We start from the raw sequence: 17,229 nt of genomic DNA on the forward strand, positions 1-17,229 counted from the left end.
TCGGCCCAACAACAGCCTGATCTAATTTGAAACAACTCGAGCGGAATCCGACTCCGCGTCGCGCGTCGCAGTTCCTGCCTCTCCTGCGCCAGCGCTACGCATACATATATCAGGAAAGGAAACGAACGCCGGCGAGGCGGCGACCAAGCAATTCGATCACAACTCGTCGGAAGAAAAAAGAAGGAAGGGAAGGCTGGTTGGAAGAACGAGCGGATCCGACCAGGAAACAAAGAAACCAGCAGGCTCCCGGCGCCGGCGCCGACGAGAGGTAGTAATAATGGAGGCGTGGCGGTTCGGCTTCGACCCGTCGTTGTTCCCGCCGGCGTACAAGTTCGACCCCACCGACACCGACATCGTGGTGCACTACCTCCTCCCGCGCGCCCTGGGCGTCCCCAACCCGCACGAGCACGCCTTCCTCGACGCCGACCCCTGCAGCTGCCCGCCGTGGGAGTTCATGCGCCGCAACGGCCACGCTGACAGCGACCACGCTTTCTTCTTCGCGCCCCCGCGCGCGCGGGAAGCGGGCCGTCTGCGTAGTCTCCCCAGGGGAGGAGGACGGCGTCGGCGTCAGGTGGGACCGCAGAAGAGCACGGAGACCTCCATCGTCCTCGTGCGCGGCGGCGGCGGCGGCGGGCCGGGGGGCCGTGCGGCCGAGATGCCCATCAAGTACAAGCGCTGCAACCTGTCGTACTACCACGGCGACGAGCCCAGCACCAGCGGGTGGGTCATGCACGAGTACCAGATCACCGTGCCGCCGCGGCTCTCCAGCACCGTCCTGTCGCGCGTCAAGGTCACCGACAGGGGCAAGCACAAGCAGCGACTGAAGGACGCCGCCGCTGCCGCCGGCGGTAGCCCGCAGCAGGTTGTTGTTCCGGACCCAGACCAGCCCGGCCCGAGCAACTACGACGACTTCGTCCATGGCCATGGCCATGACGACGACGACGGAAATGCCCTTGGGTTGAGCGGCGGCGAGCAGTCTGAGGTTGTCTACCTAGGGATGGTAATTGCAGTGTCATGGCGGAGATGGCTGCCTACTTCGTCGACGATGGCAACAGCTAAATGAACGACGGCTCTTGCTACTACCATCAGTACCAGGACGACGGCAGCTGCGGCGACTACTGTTTCAACGTCGGAGACAGCAACGTTGACCATGAGTACCACGACGGCGGCAGCGAAGGTTGAGATGCATTCGAGCAATACTACCTAGGGGGTAGTGTATAAAGTGAAAGTGTACTTCTATTTGGTCTATGTTTGGCAGCAATTTGATTTTGTTACTTTTGTCTTCTAAACATGAAGCATTGTTGGCATTGATTTATGTAACTATTCAGATTGGTTGGTTATTTACTTATTACACATTCTCTTGTCCTTCTGAATTACAAAGCATTAAGAGAGCTGTTTTGATTACATTGAAGAAAAAAGGCTTATTTCAATCTCGCATGAACAAGACCTTTTTCCCATGTGCTGCCGGCTAGAGGAAGCTAATTTCCAGTTCCATTGCAACCATTTTATGCAATAATTTGGAATGTCAACAGAATGAGTGCATGCTACAGATGGACGGCTCTAAATTTACACAATCAAAATGATGAGCTCGTGCTTAAGATAAATCTCAGAAAAAAACAATTCTTTTTATTTATCCAGAACAAATAAATAATTAAGTCTTTATGTACAAGTACAATAAACTGCGGAGTACCTTCTGCACACATATACACTCACTGATGAATCTCTGTTTTTTTGGGGAAGGGATTCATATCAATAGCCATATAATTTGAAATCTCCATATTCTCTTCTATGCTCGTACCAATATTTATTTTTCCTTTGCTTACTGCTATATGGTGTGGCTACTTACAAGGGTGGGAACGTACCTAGTTCCTTGCCGTGGACCTTGATCGTGCTTCAGCTTGCTGACACATGCAGTCAGGCATGGGAAGGGTGTACATGGATTCCTGTGGTTTCCTTAATCCGAAACCTTTCATCTCACTATGCCGACGCATGTCCTCCATGTGGTGCTTGAATCGATCCCATCTACATACAAAATTAACTTAGATACTTCTCAATTAGATGATGAGTATGAAAAAGAAAGCATAAAATCTTGCATGTTCTGCCCATTGCAGGTGTTCACAACTAAAAGAGAGTAATCAGCTGCAGAAGATTTAAATGTATGTCAGCATACAGATAAAGCAATTTCTATGCTGTAATTAGATTAGAATGAACCGAGTTTCTTCAAGGCAATCATGTTTGGCGAAACGTTTATGAAACAAGGGTCATCTTGGGACACAAAATGGCTACATGTGAACCAATTTCAGGCCACAACACATTCGTTGATAGTTTATGAAACTTTACGAGGATAACCGAAAATATACCTGATATTTGGATTGTCAAAGAGTTGAACTAGCTTCCGTTTATCTGGTTTTATTGTTTTTGCATGTCCTCCATACATATAACGTCTATGCCCCATCAGAAAGTGAGGGAAATTGCTTCCTTGTGTCATCACAAACACTTCACTGTGAAGACAGACAGTATAGTCCAGTGCTGCTAGTCTTGATGAATGTCCCTACATATAGTGTCAGCAGGCAAACTTATCCTTTGATACCACCTGGCTTCCATTTCTTGATGCAATACAAACGGGATAGAGAAGGGAGGCACACTTTCTAATATTTATTAGAGGGACTGGAATAATCAAGGGAAATGTACCTTGAACTGTGCAAGCTCCTCAGGTGTAAACTAGACTTTGTTTTGTTTGTAGAAATGGAAACAGCTGTCGAAGAGGAGTCATGTACTTTTCAGCGTTATATATTTTACCGGATGCAACATAAAGGGAAGTAGTGTTGTCAAATCCCATTCCTCGCAACATCATTCCAACCTTGTATAAACTGAACTAGTAAGAAAATAGAAGTTACATAATACCTTATAAAATGAAGCAAATACAGTTCCCCTAAATTTTAATCAGAGATAAAGTCCAATATTATAACTTATGTGAGGATAATTATTCTATTCAAGGAGTAAGACAAGACAATCTACAAATGATCTGCCAATATGACCTGGCACTGCAGCACCTCAGAAACATGGCATGGGCTCTAAAAATGACGAAGCAATTCAGAAAGGCAAGATTGCAAGGAACAAATGTTGCAACCTCCAAGGTGTCAAAGGGCATCTCCCATTCCTTCGGTTAGCCTCAGGATTTATCACTCGACCAGGTCGGTGGAATTTCCCTCTCCAGCTCCTTTCGCGAGCATTTTCCATTGCATTGTCCTCCTTCAAACCACCATCATATTTGCAGCATGAAAAAGCTACCATGTCCTAAACATAGAACACAGTCATCACAACTTGAGAAAAGTAGAAATGATAGTCCACACAAGATAAACTTTAGTAAAACCTCTTCAAAGCGAAGATGCACTGAGACGTACTTCCCACCAGTTAAAAAACTCCTCTTGATCATTCGGTAAACCATATTATCTGCAAGAATTCTTATTGGTTCAGAAATTCTTAATGCCTCATAGTTTGTCAAACATCTCAATGCCTGGATATTCATAGGAACCGAATGGGCCAGTCTATTTGAGAAAGGGGCAATACGCACAGCCCTGTGTCATAGAACAAGAAATAGCGAAGATATGGTACTATGGGATGCTCAGTGCAAAGATCTGACTCTACTTCGAGGCAAGGGGGAAAAAAAGGAAGGGAGCACGTACCCTAGCTCCAACAATTTGGAAGCACCTGTTGTAGGTAGTAACTTGAGGGTGAGAAAGCTTTGGTTCTCATATTTGGTATTATGCTGATATTATGGTCAAATCGCAGAAAAACATCTTCAGGAAGATCTTTTACAACCGTTACATATTTTCTAAGTGACTTAATGAAGTGATCTTCGTCAAAGATATCACCAAATTTGCTGAAAACTTGAAAAGACATCCTCATGAACAGCGAGAAGAAAACTAACATATATTTCAGGTATTACAGTTTAATTCTCAAACGGACAGAACATGTAGAATCAGCACATTAAAATGATTAAGGTAAAACTTTATATGCTAAAAGGAAAGGCAGCTGAGAGGATACATGGGAGCTTATAGGACCATATTCTTAACAATGACCAAAACTAAGTTGTCAAAATGCATAACTACGTAAGAGCAAATATAGCCTCAAAGGTAGCAGCAACAAGAAAAAAAAAGGCTGGTGTGCACACAAAAAAGCCTGCGTGCAATATTAACTTATTCACTCCAGCCTCGTTATGAAAGATTAACCAGAAAAACACTTGCAAAAGGAGACTACTAACAGAAGTAAGTTTCCCAACTTAGTACAGTAAAGCACTAGTATTTTACAAACTATTTTCCGAGAAAAAGAAAGGAGGAAGGCATATACCATATTTCAGTTACTTGAAATACATCTCTGATTATTATGTAAACATAAACTTTTAGCTAGAATCACGCCAAACGCTATTCAAATGAAATGCTGGTGTCACAAGAGTTGCATTAAGAATTTTGGCCACAGCAATAGCATCACAAATCTGTATTAAGAAATCTCAATCAGATAACCACAAAAAATGCATGCTGAAAAGAGGAAACCTAACTTGAACTTGAGGTGCTATATCAAAAAAAAAAAAAAATCCATCGATGAAGATTGGTAAGCACATAAAACTCCATTTGTTATTGAGACTTCCACAGAAGATAAGGTACATACATGCAATAAAATACAAACTATCATATTTATGGAAGAGTGAGGTTGAACACATGTATAGAACTGCCAATTTATGATTTGGACCACATAATCAACTATCAGCAAACTTGACACCTTGCTGATTATAAAAAAAACAAAGATATAACCAGGACATTCTTGGCTGAGATTGGATTCCTCTCTCTCAAAAAGCAGCCATCTAGTAAGTGCTAATTACCGGAGTACCGAACAATTATTTTAAACTGAGTAAGAGAGCTAATACGGCTCCTTGAAATCTCATTGTATTTTCACGATGGACTGTTAAAAAACATTTTAATACCAATGGATTTTAGCAGTGCATGCAAATAATGATAAAATGTAGCTTCTAGGTCAAAATGATAAAGTCAACCTATAAAATTGGACTATTCAAATCTAGTCGGAAATGACCGTAGCGTACAACTTACTGAAATGCGTTGTTGATTCAAGCCACCATTTGCCTCAACTATGAGGAATCCATTTGAAGGCGGTAACTCTGAAAAGCGTAAATCTGTGCCATCAATGTCAGCTACCAAGTTATGTTATCTTTCCCAGCTTATATTGACATAGAGGTAAACAAAGAATTGAGTTATGACTTGGATGTTTGTTATGCAAACTACACTCTTAAGGTTCTCTTACCTGAGTGTATCAACCCCTTGCTGATACAAGGTTCCCATTGCTTTCCAGACTTTTTGTAATGAGATGTCACTAACTGTGCAATGGCAAGATAAAAAAGAACTATGTCACATACATGTAAGATACCCTAATTTCTTAGCATAAAGAACAAGAGTTTCATGGTCCTTAAGATTAAAGAAATTAAAGAGATTCACAGTTGAACTCCAAAGGTTTTTGAGATTATTAGCATAGTATAACTGATCAAGACAAGATCGGCATTGTAATGTTCAACCATGAGCCAAAGTCACAAAGATTTGTTTTGAGTCTTTCAAAGTTTAGAACATAAAAAAAACTAGCACATAGCCCTGAGTTTTTTTTTTTTGAGGAATCACTACCAGTGAGAGTTCACATTAATAGATATGAAACCAGAGACACCACATCAACAGGATAAAATAAATCATATCGAACACACACACAAAAAACTGTTCTTTTAACTTCTATAGGATTATTCTTCTGCCTCATTTGAGGTCACACAAATAAGGCACCGGAATACTACATATTTCAGGGCAATGTTGTACCTGATAATGATATGTAACAGGATAAGCGGAAGGGTTTTTGATAACATGTAAGAAGTGGCATATAATGCGATAGCAGTAGCTAAGGTCCCTTGCTATGAAACATTGAAACCTTTTGTGGGAACAGGTGGTTGTGCTCTGCTCACTGCTTAGCCTTGTGATCACCAAAAATGTGTTTCACAAATTGTTTCAAATTTAAACTAAAGAACATGGAAATGGGATGTCGTCATGAAAACTGCCTCCACGAACTGTCTACGTGACTCTTTGGTACTGGTTAACATCCTCCTTTTGCAAAATTGTGCCTTCTTTTGATTACTTTATCCTCTCATCTAGCATCACCAAGTTGTAGCGTATACTCTATGCCTGTCATTTATGAAGGGTCATCACCTTTCTGCCATTCAAACATGAAACGAAAAGCAGCACATGCTACAATTTCGCAAGTAAATTACTACATTTAAGGTGGCAAAACATGCTTCTTTTGCCTCATGAAATGTGACTCACAGATTGTCCAAATCCCCTATTTTCTTGTAGAAGGAGCCTAATTTTGAGGGATTCAAGCCAAACTTTGTTGAATTCAAGTGACTGGAGCTGGAGGTAAATTTGTCGTCCTTTTAGCAAAAAGGGAAATGATTGGAAAAAAAATAAAAGGACAAGAAAAGAACACATACTAAGATCAATCTTATAGGATGACAATTTTGATCAAATCGAGCCCCTACATTGCAATTCTGAAACCATAGATGACACATTTAACCAAGCACGGAGGCAATCGTTCGTCCCCCTCTCGAGACAAACCAGGAACTTTGGCATGCAAGAACTCAATTCGCCCCCCAACGAAATCAAGCCACAAGGTCCCAGGGGGCCAAAAAATGCAAACTTAGGGACGCTCACCGGGTTCGGCCGCGAGGCGAAGGCGCGCATTTGCGGGAGGAGCCGTTCGAACACGAGGTGGCTGCGGTACACGGACCCGGGGGGCGCCGGTTGCGCACGCCGCCCCAGCGCACCCGCCACCACGCCGCTGGATCATGAGCATCGCTGCCGCCCATGGCGAGCATGAGCATCGCTGCCGCGTACGCCAGCGCGAGGAGCAGCACGGCGGCCCGCCGCCGGCGCCCGACCAGCACGCGGCCCAGACGCCGCGCAGCAGCAGGCTTCGCGCCAGCCGTCTCGGTGCCGCTCATTGACGCCGCCGCGGCCGCCACTTGCATGTCCTGGAGCGCTCCCGCGGGACCATGCGAGGCGAAGCTGCTAGCCGGTGTGGAGGAGGCGCGAGGTGCGAGGTGGTGGAAAGGCCGGAGAGGAAAGCGTGACCAGAAATGGCAAATGCGCAAATTAAATACGAGAGAGAGGTGTGGGGATGGGCTCGAATTGGAACCGAATGTGGATAGTGTTATTTATTACTCCTGTCTAAAATACGTGTATCTCATTTTTTGAAAAGTCAAAATATTTTACAATTTAGCTACATATATATAGAAATGTATTAATGTTCATGATGAATAATAACTGTCATTAATTAGGATGTATACTTGATTTTGAAGATAATATTTAGATTTTCTTATCGATGGTTTTATAGTAAAATAAAACTACTATACATGTAGGGATTTAAAATATGGTTGTATAGCAGCGGTAGATAATGACAACTAACATATATATTCATAAATATTTCAACAATCAAATATGTAAAAATAATAAAAATGTAGACAAATATTTCAATACCAATAAACATTTATCTATACATAAATTTAAATATATAAATAAACTAAATTACTTAAAATTAATATGATTAGTTATTATACTAAACGGCAATGTTGTGCTAAGGACGTCCGTTCAGACGGACGCTCCCGTTGATGGGCCACGACACCAGCGCAAACGACCCAACTCTCCACTTGTGTATCAGCTCGCCCCCACCATATCTGCTCGTGTCTTCCGTTCCTCTCCATCCACCATACCACTGTCGCGTCCGCACCGCCGCGCGCATGCTCTAGCACTACCACACCGTCGCGGTGCTCTCCACCGTGCCTGACCAGCCGCCGCCCTCTCTCTCTCCACCATGCTCCAGCGCTGCCGCTTGCCATCCTTCCTCTCTGCCGGGCCATCTACCCGTCACGGTGTTCTCCACCGCGTCGGCCGCCTTCTCCACCGGTGTGCCCTTCTCCACCGGAGCTGCACGCGCGCCCCTCCACGGCATCGAGCTCTGCATCAACGAGCCTCCAATCATCCAAGCAGTAAGTAGATGTTGCGTTGAAAACACATGTTGCAAGTGTTTCTTATGGATGTTCTAAAAGTAGATCGAAATATGTTGCAATGGTTGTACACGTATGTTGCAAACGTCTGTTCTCAATGTTTCATCTGTTTTTCAGATGTATGTCGCAAGTGTTTATCTGGGTGTTGCATATGTTTCACACATATGTTGCAAGAGTTTTATCTAGATGTTGTGTTGCAATGGTTTTCAAGTATTTTCAGGTATTTTTGCAATTGTTTCAGACTTATGTTTCAAGTGTTTCATTTGTCTTCAAACATATGTTGCAAGTGTTATATATGTATGTTTCAAAAGTAGATTAGGTGTTGCACATGTTGCAATGTGACCCGCCTGTTGCAACTGTTGGAGGGGGCGTGAGGGGTCGGGCGGGGCGCAGACGCCGCGTGGGGTTGAGCGGGGGCACAAACGTCGTGTCAGGTCGGGCGGTACGTGGAGTTCAAGCGCGGGAACAGGGTGTAGCCGTGTAGGCGTGGCATCCGGATGTGGGCGCCTGTCCGAACGTCCGGGTGCTAGCACTGCTATATATTAAAGGAAAAAAGAGGACGCATGGCATTCTCTCTTGCTCGCCCCGTGTGCACACACAAGAAGGCCAAAAAATTTGCAGGCCAACTCACCTATCGCCGCAGCCGCCAGAGATGAAGCTGGTCACGGCGTTAGGATTTAGAGGTTTCCTTGCTCTCTGGGCTTGCTTTCGGGGAGGACGGCGGACCAACGGCGGTGGCCGGTGATCGAGACGGCAACGTAAGGCGGGACGGTGGGAATGGTCAGTTGGGCGGTGCCAAGAAGAAGCTGAGATTAGCGTGGCAGCAGTGGAAGGTGGCGGCGGAAGAGGCGGGGCACTCGCACTAGATCTAAAAAGCATTAGGTTTAGGTTAGGGTTGGTTGTGGTCGAGGACGGCGGCGGAGGCAACATGGATGTCGCCCGAGGTGGTGGCGGAGTGCGGGAGGAAGAAGAGGACGCGTGCGGGAGGAAGGAGGAGGTGTGCTAGCAGAGTTCTCTAGGCCTGCACATGTGGGCTGTATTAAAGTCCTAAAGTTAATTAAACTGAACCTTTATATATAATTAATTATAATATTAAAATTACCATTGGTATAAGTTTTTGGTAGTTTTAAATCTCTACAGCTAAAACACGTCGAAAACAATCGTTCACCACGAAGTAACCCCCGCCCGATTGTTCACCCGGCAGACTACTTCAATTCGAATTCTACCCCTCCCTCTCGGGGCTCGGTGTGGATTATCTAACTTGGTGTAGTAAAGTCACGGGTGACTTTTCATCACCTGGATGCCATCTATTTCTCATCTAACGGTTGGGAAGCTTCAGTTTAGTAGTGCTAGCCGGGATGCAAATAGCAGCCTAAAGTTCAGTTCCTAGACAGAGCAAGGATAGTTGGCAAATATTTCTTTTTTTCTGTACAACTTATCTTTTCTATATATAAATAAAAACATTTGCGTATGAGCTTGGCTAAAGATAAAATTTATACATTATAGTCCTCAAGAATATCTACAACTTTATAGTATATGACTTTTTCATTTAAATCATTTTGTTTGAATAAATTGACTCAAATTATCTACCGTTACACAGCACTTCTTCAAAAAAAAATATAATTTTTATATAATCTCGGACGAAGATAAAAATTATAAAATAATCTTACTTCTCAATAATATATATAACCTTTTAATTCATTGCTCGTCTAAACAATCGTTTAGCCCATTTACACACCATGTAAACGCTACACAGTGTACACCGTTTCCGTTTAATCAACCGTTTAACCCATTTAAATGACCGCTTTGCCCGTTTAATAGGCCATTTAGGCCTGAATAATGGCTAAATGGCAAGTGATCAACTGTTTATCATTTAGGATAACACTGTGAAAAGTCAAATTCAAAATCCCTTGTACTCAAAATTATTTTTAAATTTTATTTCAAAAACTATAAATCATTTGAGCTCTATTTTAATCTCCTTTCAACTCATATCCACCAAATATATTCGTCCCGGACCCCTCACCCAGACATACATCTAGCACACTGTAGTGATAATATCATACTTTTAAAAAAAGTGTATAACCTCTGTAGAGTGTATAGTCTATTTGATAGCCGTGTCTACGGTCTTAGATGAGTTACGGTTTGGTTTCAACTAGTTGGGTTGTAGATGTTGTGTGAGCATATAAATTTTTATCTTTATTTCGGTGCCAAGATAGATTCAAATAGAAACATTGTTAACTAAAAGGACGTATATATTATTGAGAAATAAGATTATTTTATAAATTTCATCTTCATACAAGATTATTTAAAAAGTTATAATTTTTTGAAGTGCCATGTAATGGTAGATAATTTGAGGCAAATTTCACATAAAATGATTTGAAATGAAAAAGTCAGATACTATAGTTGTAGATATTTTTCAGGACTAGAATTTTCAAATAAATTTTATATTTATCCAAGCTCATATGTAAAAGTTTTGAAAAGATAAGCTGCACAGAAGAAAGTAAATTATGCCAGCTATCCCTGTTCCGTACGCATTTCCGTGAACCGGTCTTTGGATGGGCTGCTATTTGCATCCCGGCTAGCACTAATACAGTGAAGAGCTGTTTCTAAAAAAAAAAGTGAAGAGCTTTCCAATCGTGGGATGAGAAATAGATGGCATAGAAAGTCACCGGTGACTTTACTCCAGCGAGTGAGAGAATCCGCAACGCTCAGGGCTGGCCGCTCGCCGCACGCTCAGGGCTGCCTCCAATTAATTTCCCTCCTCGTCGCCACGACCTCCCCACGACGCACGCACGCGACTCCCCTCCGAGCGTCGGCGCGGGCGCGGCGCGGCTCTTCCTCACGTCACGGAGCGACGTCGTGGGCGTGCGCTCAGAAAGAGGCGGCGGCGAGGCGCGACAGCTGCCGGCATCCGGAACCGCGAGGCGACCTTCCTGGCAGGGGAGGCGGCGCGGCATCCCGGTGGCGGAGGCAGCGCGACGTCCCGGCGGCGCAGGCAGCGCGACGTTCCTCTCCTCCCCGGTGTACTCCGGTGCGACGCTCCTCTCCTCCAGTCTGACTCGATCCATAGCGGAGAACGCCAACGCTGATCCTGCGTTACATCCACGCGGACGACGGCGCCGCTCCTGCATCCTGCACCAACGCCGCTCCTGCGTCCTTCGTCTACATCAACGCCGACGCCGCTCCTGCTACACGCGGACGTTCACGGCCACTGGACAGCGAGCAACTCGGCATCAAGGTTTGAACCACCTCGACAACGATCTCTTCCCTTCTTCGCCCATCTAGATTTTAATCGTCACCCTATCCATCCTGATCTCTCCAAAGGGAGAAAATTGCAATTATAGGACTCCAAACAACACGCTTCGCAAATATAGGACTCTAATCGTCGACTTCGTTAAAATGACCCTTCAAACGTTGGCTTCTTGTTTTCCATGACACTAAGTGTATTTTACCTCTTTTTGAATCTTAATACATGTATTTTGTCCCTAAGATACCCCTTTTGCCCTTCTGCTGTCACGAACGTTTCATTCACGTTGGTTGGCTGGTGCAGGGCGCTTTTGGCTGGCTGGCCGCCATGTACGGTTAACGTGATAGTCATGCTTGTCAGTTAACGACATATGAACATTCAGATCGATTTCAGAAGGGAAAAGAAAAAAGTTTTGTTCTGCTGTTCAGTTTACGTGATAGGCATGCTTGTCATCAGTTATCATGTGGTTAGTCAGAATTCGTGAATCGCATCACGACCAAAATGTCACTCAGGTCAGGTGGAAGTATCACGTCTTCCTTGTCTGACAGCACGAATATGCTGCCGTGTCACGGAGCGTCGCGTTTTTCTTCTCTTCTGATTCTGAATCGCTGCTGTTTCATCTATGTGCCACTCGATCTAAGGTTACGGGCTCGCGAGTCCTCTCCGACGCCCGCACATCCCGCCCCCCGTACCCGCAAGGCCACGACGCCGCGACTGCGCCCTTCCGGTCCGCCATCCATGGCCCCGCGCCTCCGTTCTCGTCTTCTCCTCCTCCATGGCTGGTGCCGGCGGGCTCCTCCGCGAGTTCGCGTTGTCCTCCGCGCTCCGCCAACAGTGTCTTCTCCTCCATGGCAGAGCGTCGAGGAACGGCGGCGGCGTCGGGTCGGGGTTAGGGCGTACGAGAAGGGTAGACGAAACGATAGGAGGATAGAACGATCAATCGCGTGCAAAAGGGGCAGAAGGGCAAAAGAGTCACAAGAGAAGAGAAATACATGTATTTAGATTAAAAATAAATTGAAATACACCAAATGTCATGGAAAACAAGAAGGCAACATTTCAAGGGTCATTTTAACGAAGTCAATGTTTGGAGTCCTATAATTACGAAGCGCGTTGTTTGGTGTCCTATGATTGCAATTTTCTCCTCCAAAGGGCCGCGTGGTCTCGTAAGGAAGCAAGCTCTAACTGAGGTTTCACTTTGTTAGACCTTCAAATTTCTGACTGATGTGATATGGTTGCTATTACTTGTTCTGATTACTGTATAAATGTCTGAATCAATGCTGAAAAATCTGAATTTCTATCCTGTCTAAATCCTGTGTGAGCCCCATCGTAACACTCTGATTTGGTCTAAATCCTGAATAGTGGACTTTCCTAAACTGTGATTTGGTACATATTTTTATTCCAGATCTCATGACAATCTAGGTTGCTTTATATCAATATTGGGTACTCAACAAGAGAACACTTGCTTTAATTTGTCCTAAACTGATTTAGCCTTGTAAACCTGCAGGTGCTATCTATTGCAGTCTACAGTGATAAACGGATATACCACCAATCTTTACAATAGGGGTCAGTTTCACTTTGCTGTGTCTTCTCATATGCTTGCTAAATTGAGTGGTTCAGTTATTCTATATGTTTCTTTGCTGCCTATTTGAAATCACTGAATTTTCTGCAAGTTCATGTGTATTAGCCTTTATTGTAAGATTAAAACACCTTCTTCTCTGGTTCATGCTGAAACACCTTCTATATTTGAGTAGATCGAAGAATAATATATTGTTAGGTTGTGACCTTCTTCTCTGGTTCATGCTTCATTTGAACAGTACAATTTTTTTGACGAATCAACATGGGGTGGGGAGAAGACGCGCATTTGAACTTTGAATTAAATCAACGAACGGCCAAAGCAGGGAATATAAATTATAATTTTGTATCGGCGTAGTGTTGCATCTTGTTCCCCTTTTTGTGGCCTTTTTTAAGACTTTTGTTCAAGCAAAAAAGCCTGATTGTTGATTTATGATTTCTGTTTACTTTCATCGTTTGATCTGTTTGTACTCCATTGTCAGATGTCTTGTGATTGAGTTTCAGTATCCATGTCTGCAGGTTGTATTTTTTGCATTTTTCTGTGAATATTCTTTTTCAAGATGAATATCTTATCTATGCTATAACATCAAGGTATTTTTTTAAGTCTGCTTCTATGTAAAAGAAAATGCTCAGAATCATTTTTATTCTGTGTGCTTTTGTGCCTGAATTTTATACTGGAATATTACTGTCTCCAAGGAAATTACTGTCTCCAGGTATCCATTTGAATTACTGGCAGTTTGTAAACTGTATGTCACAATTGGGTTCTGATCTGATATTGTGGAGTTATTCCCTCTGGTTCACTTCTTTTAGGGGGTTGTGTTTGCTTTGCAAACAGGGGTTGTTTTGTAGTTTGGGGGCACACTTTTCGTCAAATGCTCCTGTTAGTAGCTTGTTGGTAGTGGGAACTGGGAGATAAATGCCAGTAGGCAAACTATATAAGAAAATGTACTCCATTCAGAAATATATGCTTCTATAACTTGCATATCAGTTTGACAACCAAGTTTGGCAAACTATAACTTGCTTCTGTAACTTGCATATCAGTTTGACTTTGTACTTCTCATTACTATTAGTTGTATTTCATTGTTGTTCTATTGGTTTATATACACCTTTTCTTCAGTACGATTAGCAACTGGAAGCCATTATCATCAGATTTAATTAAATTGTATAACCTTGGATTGAAATAATACGTACAATGTAGGCTCATACATTTAGATATTTTTTGCAAGCTATTTATGTAAGTGGTGGATGAGAGGGTCTATTCTATCAGTCATTGGTTCATTACTATTCATGGGCAGACAATATATTAGCCCAAAGAGCTGCACCTACAAATCATTGTTTTTTTTATGGGATTTCTTTTGCTGTTTGTGTTCAGGTGGATATTAGCTGAAGGAGCTGCACCAGATACAGGAGCACAAAAGACACTTGATCACCTGCACACTCAGGAAATCCAATTTGGGTCAGTATGCACATGTTCCTCTTGCCTCTCTACTCATATGAAAATATCAGATTTGGTGGGATAGTGGCATCTTGACGCTTGTGCACATGAGAATGTGTATGCATTCAGAGTTTACAATACACAGTTACCTAGCTGAACACATATTCACTTGATTTGAATACTGATTTTCATTATGTGGTTTAAGTGCTATAATTGCAATTTAATGTCATGTTAATGGGGCCTGCTTGCTCTGCTTTGGTAAGGCATTTGCAACCATTTAAAGCAATGTGCTGACGCAGACAACAATGTGCAACCATTTAAAACAATGATATTTTAGCTATTATATAATTTTGGCCTTGGTATATAGTTCCAGCAGCCCTTTTCTTATATGCTTGATAAATTGAGTGACAGTGATTGCATATGTTTCTTTGCACTGCTTCTCAAGAGGGTCATTTCTATTTACCGCTCAACAGAGGGCTCCTGTTTGAACTTAACGGAAATGTGTTAACCTTGCAGCTGGAAACTTTCACTGTTTTTCTTAGGAGTTAACCAGCAGCGAGTTGTGTCCTTCTCATAAGGTACTCTTTATGTAAGAACAAAAAACATGTTAGGAGTCAACCACTGGGGTGAAGTTTAATAACTTTGTGTGTTCAGGTCATATGCAAATCAATCCCTTCTCACTTTGTTTCTTTTTGTGTTCCCCTACGTATCTTCCTCAAGGGCCATCTAGCATTGATGTGTAGTCTGATAATTGTAATATCATTACTCATGTCCACACCAATCACATGGAGCATATTCCATGGTCTCACCTATATTTGAAGATTGCAGCAGTATTCCAACAATAATGATGTGCCTTCGATCTAAATTTTCATTTCACCTACTCGATCACTTGTCTGCAGCTGTAACTTGGTTCCATTTTCAGGTAAACAGCACAACAGACCAACTAGGGTGCAGGACCTCAGTTCCATTCAGCACGACGGCACCAGTAGTGCAACAGGTGAACATGTAAGTGGTTAATCCTCTAGCCCGTGTCTTCTTTGTTCAGTCTCTTTGTTCAGTAGCAGCAGATTTGTTGGCATACGATGAGATTATGTTCTCGGTTGATACCGAGGACAGGGTCTCTTCTTTGTGGATGGTCCTGGCGGGACCGGAAAGACTTATCTGTACAGAGCACTTCTCGCTACTATACGCAGTCAGAAAAAGATTGTTGTGGCAACAGCTACATTTGGTGTCGCAGCCTCAATAATGCCTAGTGGTAGAACCGCCCAGTCGCGCTTCAAGATTCCCCTCACCATTGATAATGGGGCCTTTTGCACCTTCATGAAACAGAGTGGTACTACCCAGCTGCTTTGAGCATCATCTCTCATTATTTTGGACGAGGCTAGCATGACAAAGAGGCAGTCTGTCGAGGCGCTAGACAACAGTCTCCGTGATATAATGGACCGACCAAAACTGCCGTTCGGAGGGAAGACCGTGGTGTTCGGTGAAGATTTCAGATAGGTTCTTCCCGTTGTTCGGAGAGGGTCGAGGGCTCATGTGGTCGGTGCCTCGATGCGTATGTCGTACCTTTGGGATTCCATGCGACATCTAAAACTGGTGCGCAACATGAGGGCAAAGAGCGACCCATGGTTTGCAGAATACTTGTTGCGCGTCGGTGGAGGATATGAGGAGGTGAAAATTGATGATGAAATCTATCTTTCTCATGATATATGCATACCGCACACCGAGGAAGATAGTGACTTTGATACTCTAATTGATTGCATATTCCCTAACCTCAATGCGAATATGTCAAGCAAAGATTATATCACCTCTCGAGCGATCTTATCTACGCGAAACGACTAGGTTCATATGATTAATATGAAGATGATAGGTCATTTCCACGGGGATAAGATGGTGTACCATAGCTTTGAGTGTGCGATGGATGATCCACACAACTACTACCCTGAGGAATTTCTTAACACTTTGACACCCAATGGTCTACCTCCACATGTGTTGAAGCTGAAGATTGGTTGTTGGGTCATATTGCTTAGGAACATTGAAGCTGCGAACGGACTTTGTAATGGTACTAGGCTTATCATATGGGGGTTCCAAAAGAATATCATAGATGCAGAAATTATGTTGGGACAACACGTTGGAAAGCGGGTTTTTTCTACCTCGCATACCCTTACGCCCGTCAGAAGACGAGATGTTCCCTTTCTAATTTAAGCGAAAGCAGTTCCCTATTTGACTTAGCTTCCCGACGACCGTTAACAAGGCACAGGGGCAAACCATCCCTAACGTCGGGGTATACTTGTCGAAACCAGTGTTCTCGCACGGCCAATTGTATGTGGCGCTATCAAGAGCTACGACAAGATCGAACATCGGGATCCTAGCCGTGCCGGCTGTTGAGAAGGGCGTGAACAAGGGGAAGGGAAAGGGAAGGGGAAGAAGAAACCGACAAGGATATATTCACAAAGAATATCGTATATAAAGAGGTTCTAACTCCATGAAAGATGTAATGCATCACACGTCGATACGTAATTTAACTTTAAAAATTAACAAACAACTTATATGCAGGATACTTCTAAATACAGCTTGAACCATCTGCATGCTTCAGCTGCACAAAGTCAGACGCCGCATCTTGGACTTGAAAATCTTCTGGATCATCTTTGATTGGTGACCAGCTGTAGCTTGGTGTCCGTGCAAAGCATGTTCTTTTGGTCGAACTATTGAGAGATTTTTCAGTTTCACATTCAATTTTGGAGTTATATTTTAATTATCTATCTTTTCTGAAGACTTATGTAATATTGATGTCCAAACATCATGATTGCAGTATCAGTATAACATACGCTCATACATATGTTATCGTGGTATATGTGTTCTCGTTGC

At 43.3% G+C, this 17,229-nt stretch overlaps 1 protein-coding gene and 1 pseudogene across 1 annotated transcript; one reads left to right on the forward strand and one right to left on the reverse strand.

Moving 5' to 3' along the window:
- Positions 1-277: 277 nt before the first annotated feature.
- LOC136488311 (NAC domain-containing protein 23-like) lies at positions 278-1,182 on the forward strand. The gene is made up of 2 exons (XM_066485292.1): positions 278-1,000; positions 1,090-1,182. The coding sequence occupies exons 1-2, from the start codon at positions 278-280 to the stop codon at positions 1,180-1,182; spliced, it is 816 nt and encodes a 271-aa protein (XP_066341389.1).
- Positions 1,183-1,859: 677 nt separating this feature from the next.
- Positions 1,860-7,085, reverse strand: LOC136489919 (O-fucosyltransferase 9-like; annotated as a pseudogene).
- Between the last annotated feature and the right edge of the window lie 10,144 nt (positions 7,086-17,229).

The sequence above is a fragment of the Miscanthus floridulus genome, chromosome 10 (assembly GCF_019320115.1).
Source record: "Miscanthus floridulus cultivar M001 chromosome 10, ASM1932011v1, whole genome shotgun sequence".
NCBI classification, from domain to species: domain Eukaryota; kingdom Viridiplantae; phylum Streptophyta; class Magnoliopsida; order Poales; family Poaceae; genus Miscanthus; species Miscanthus floridulus.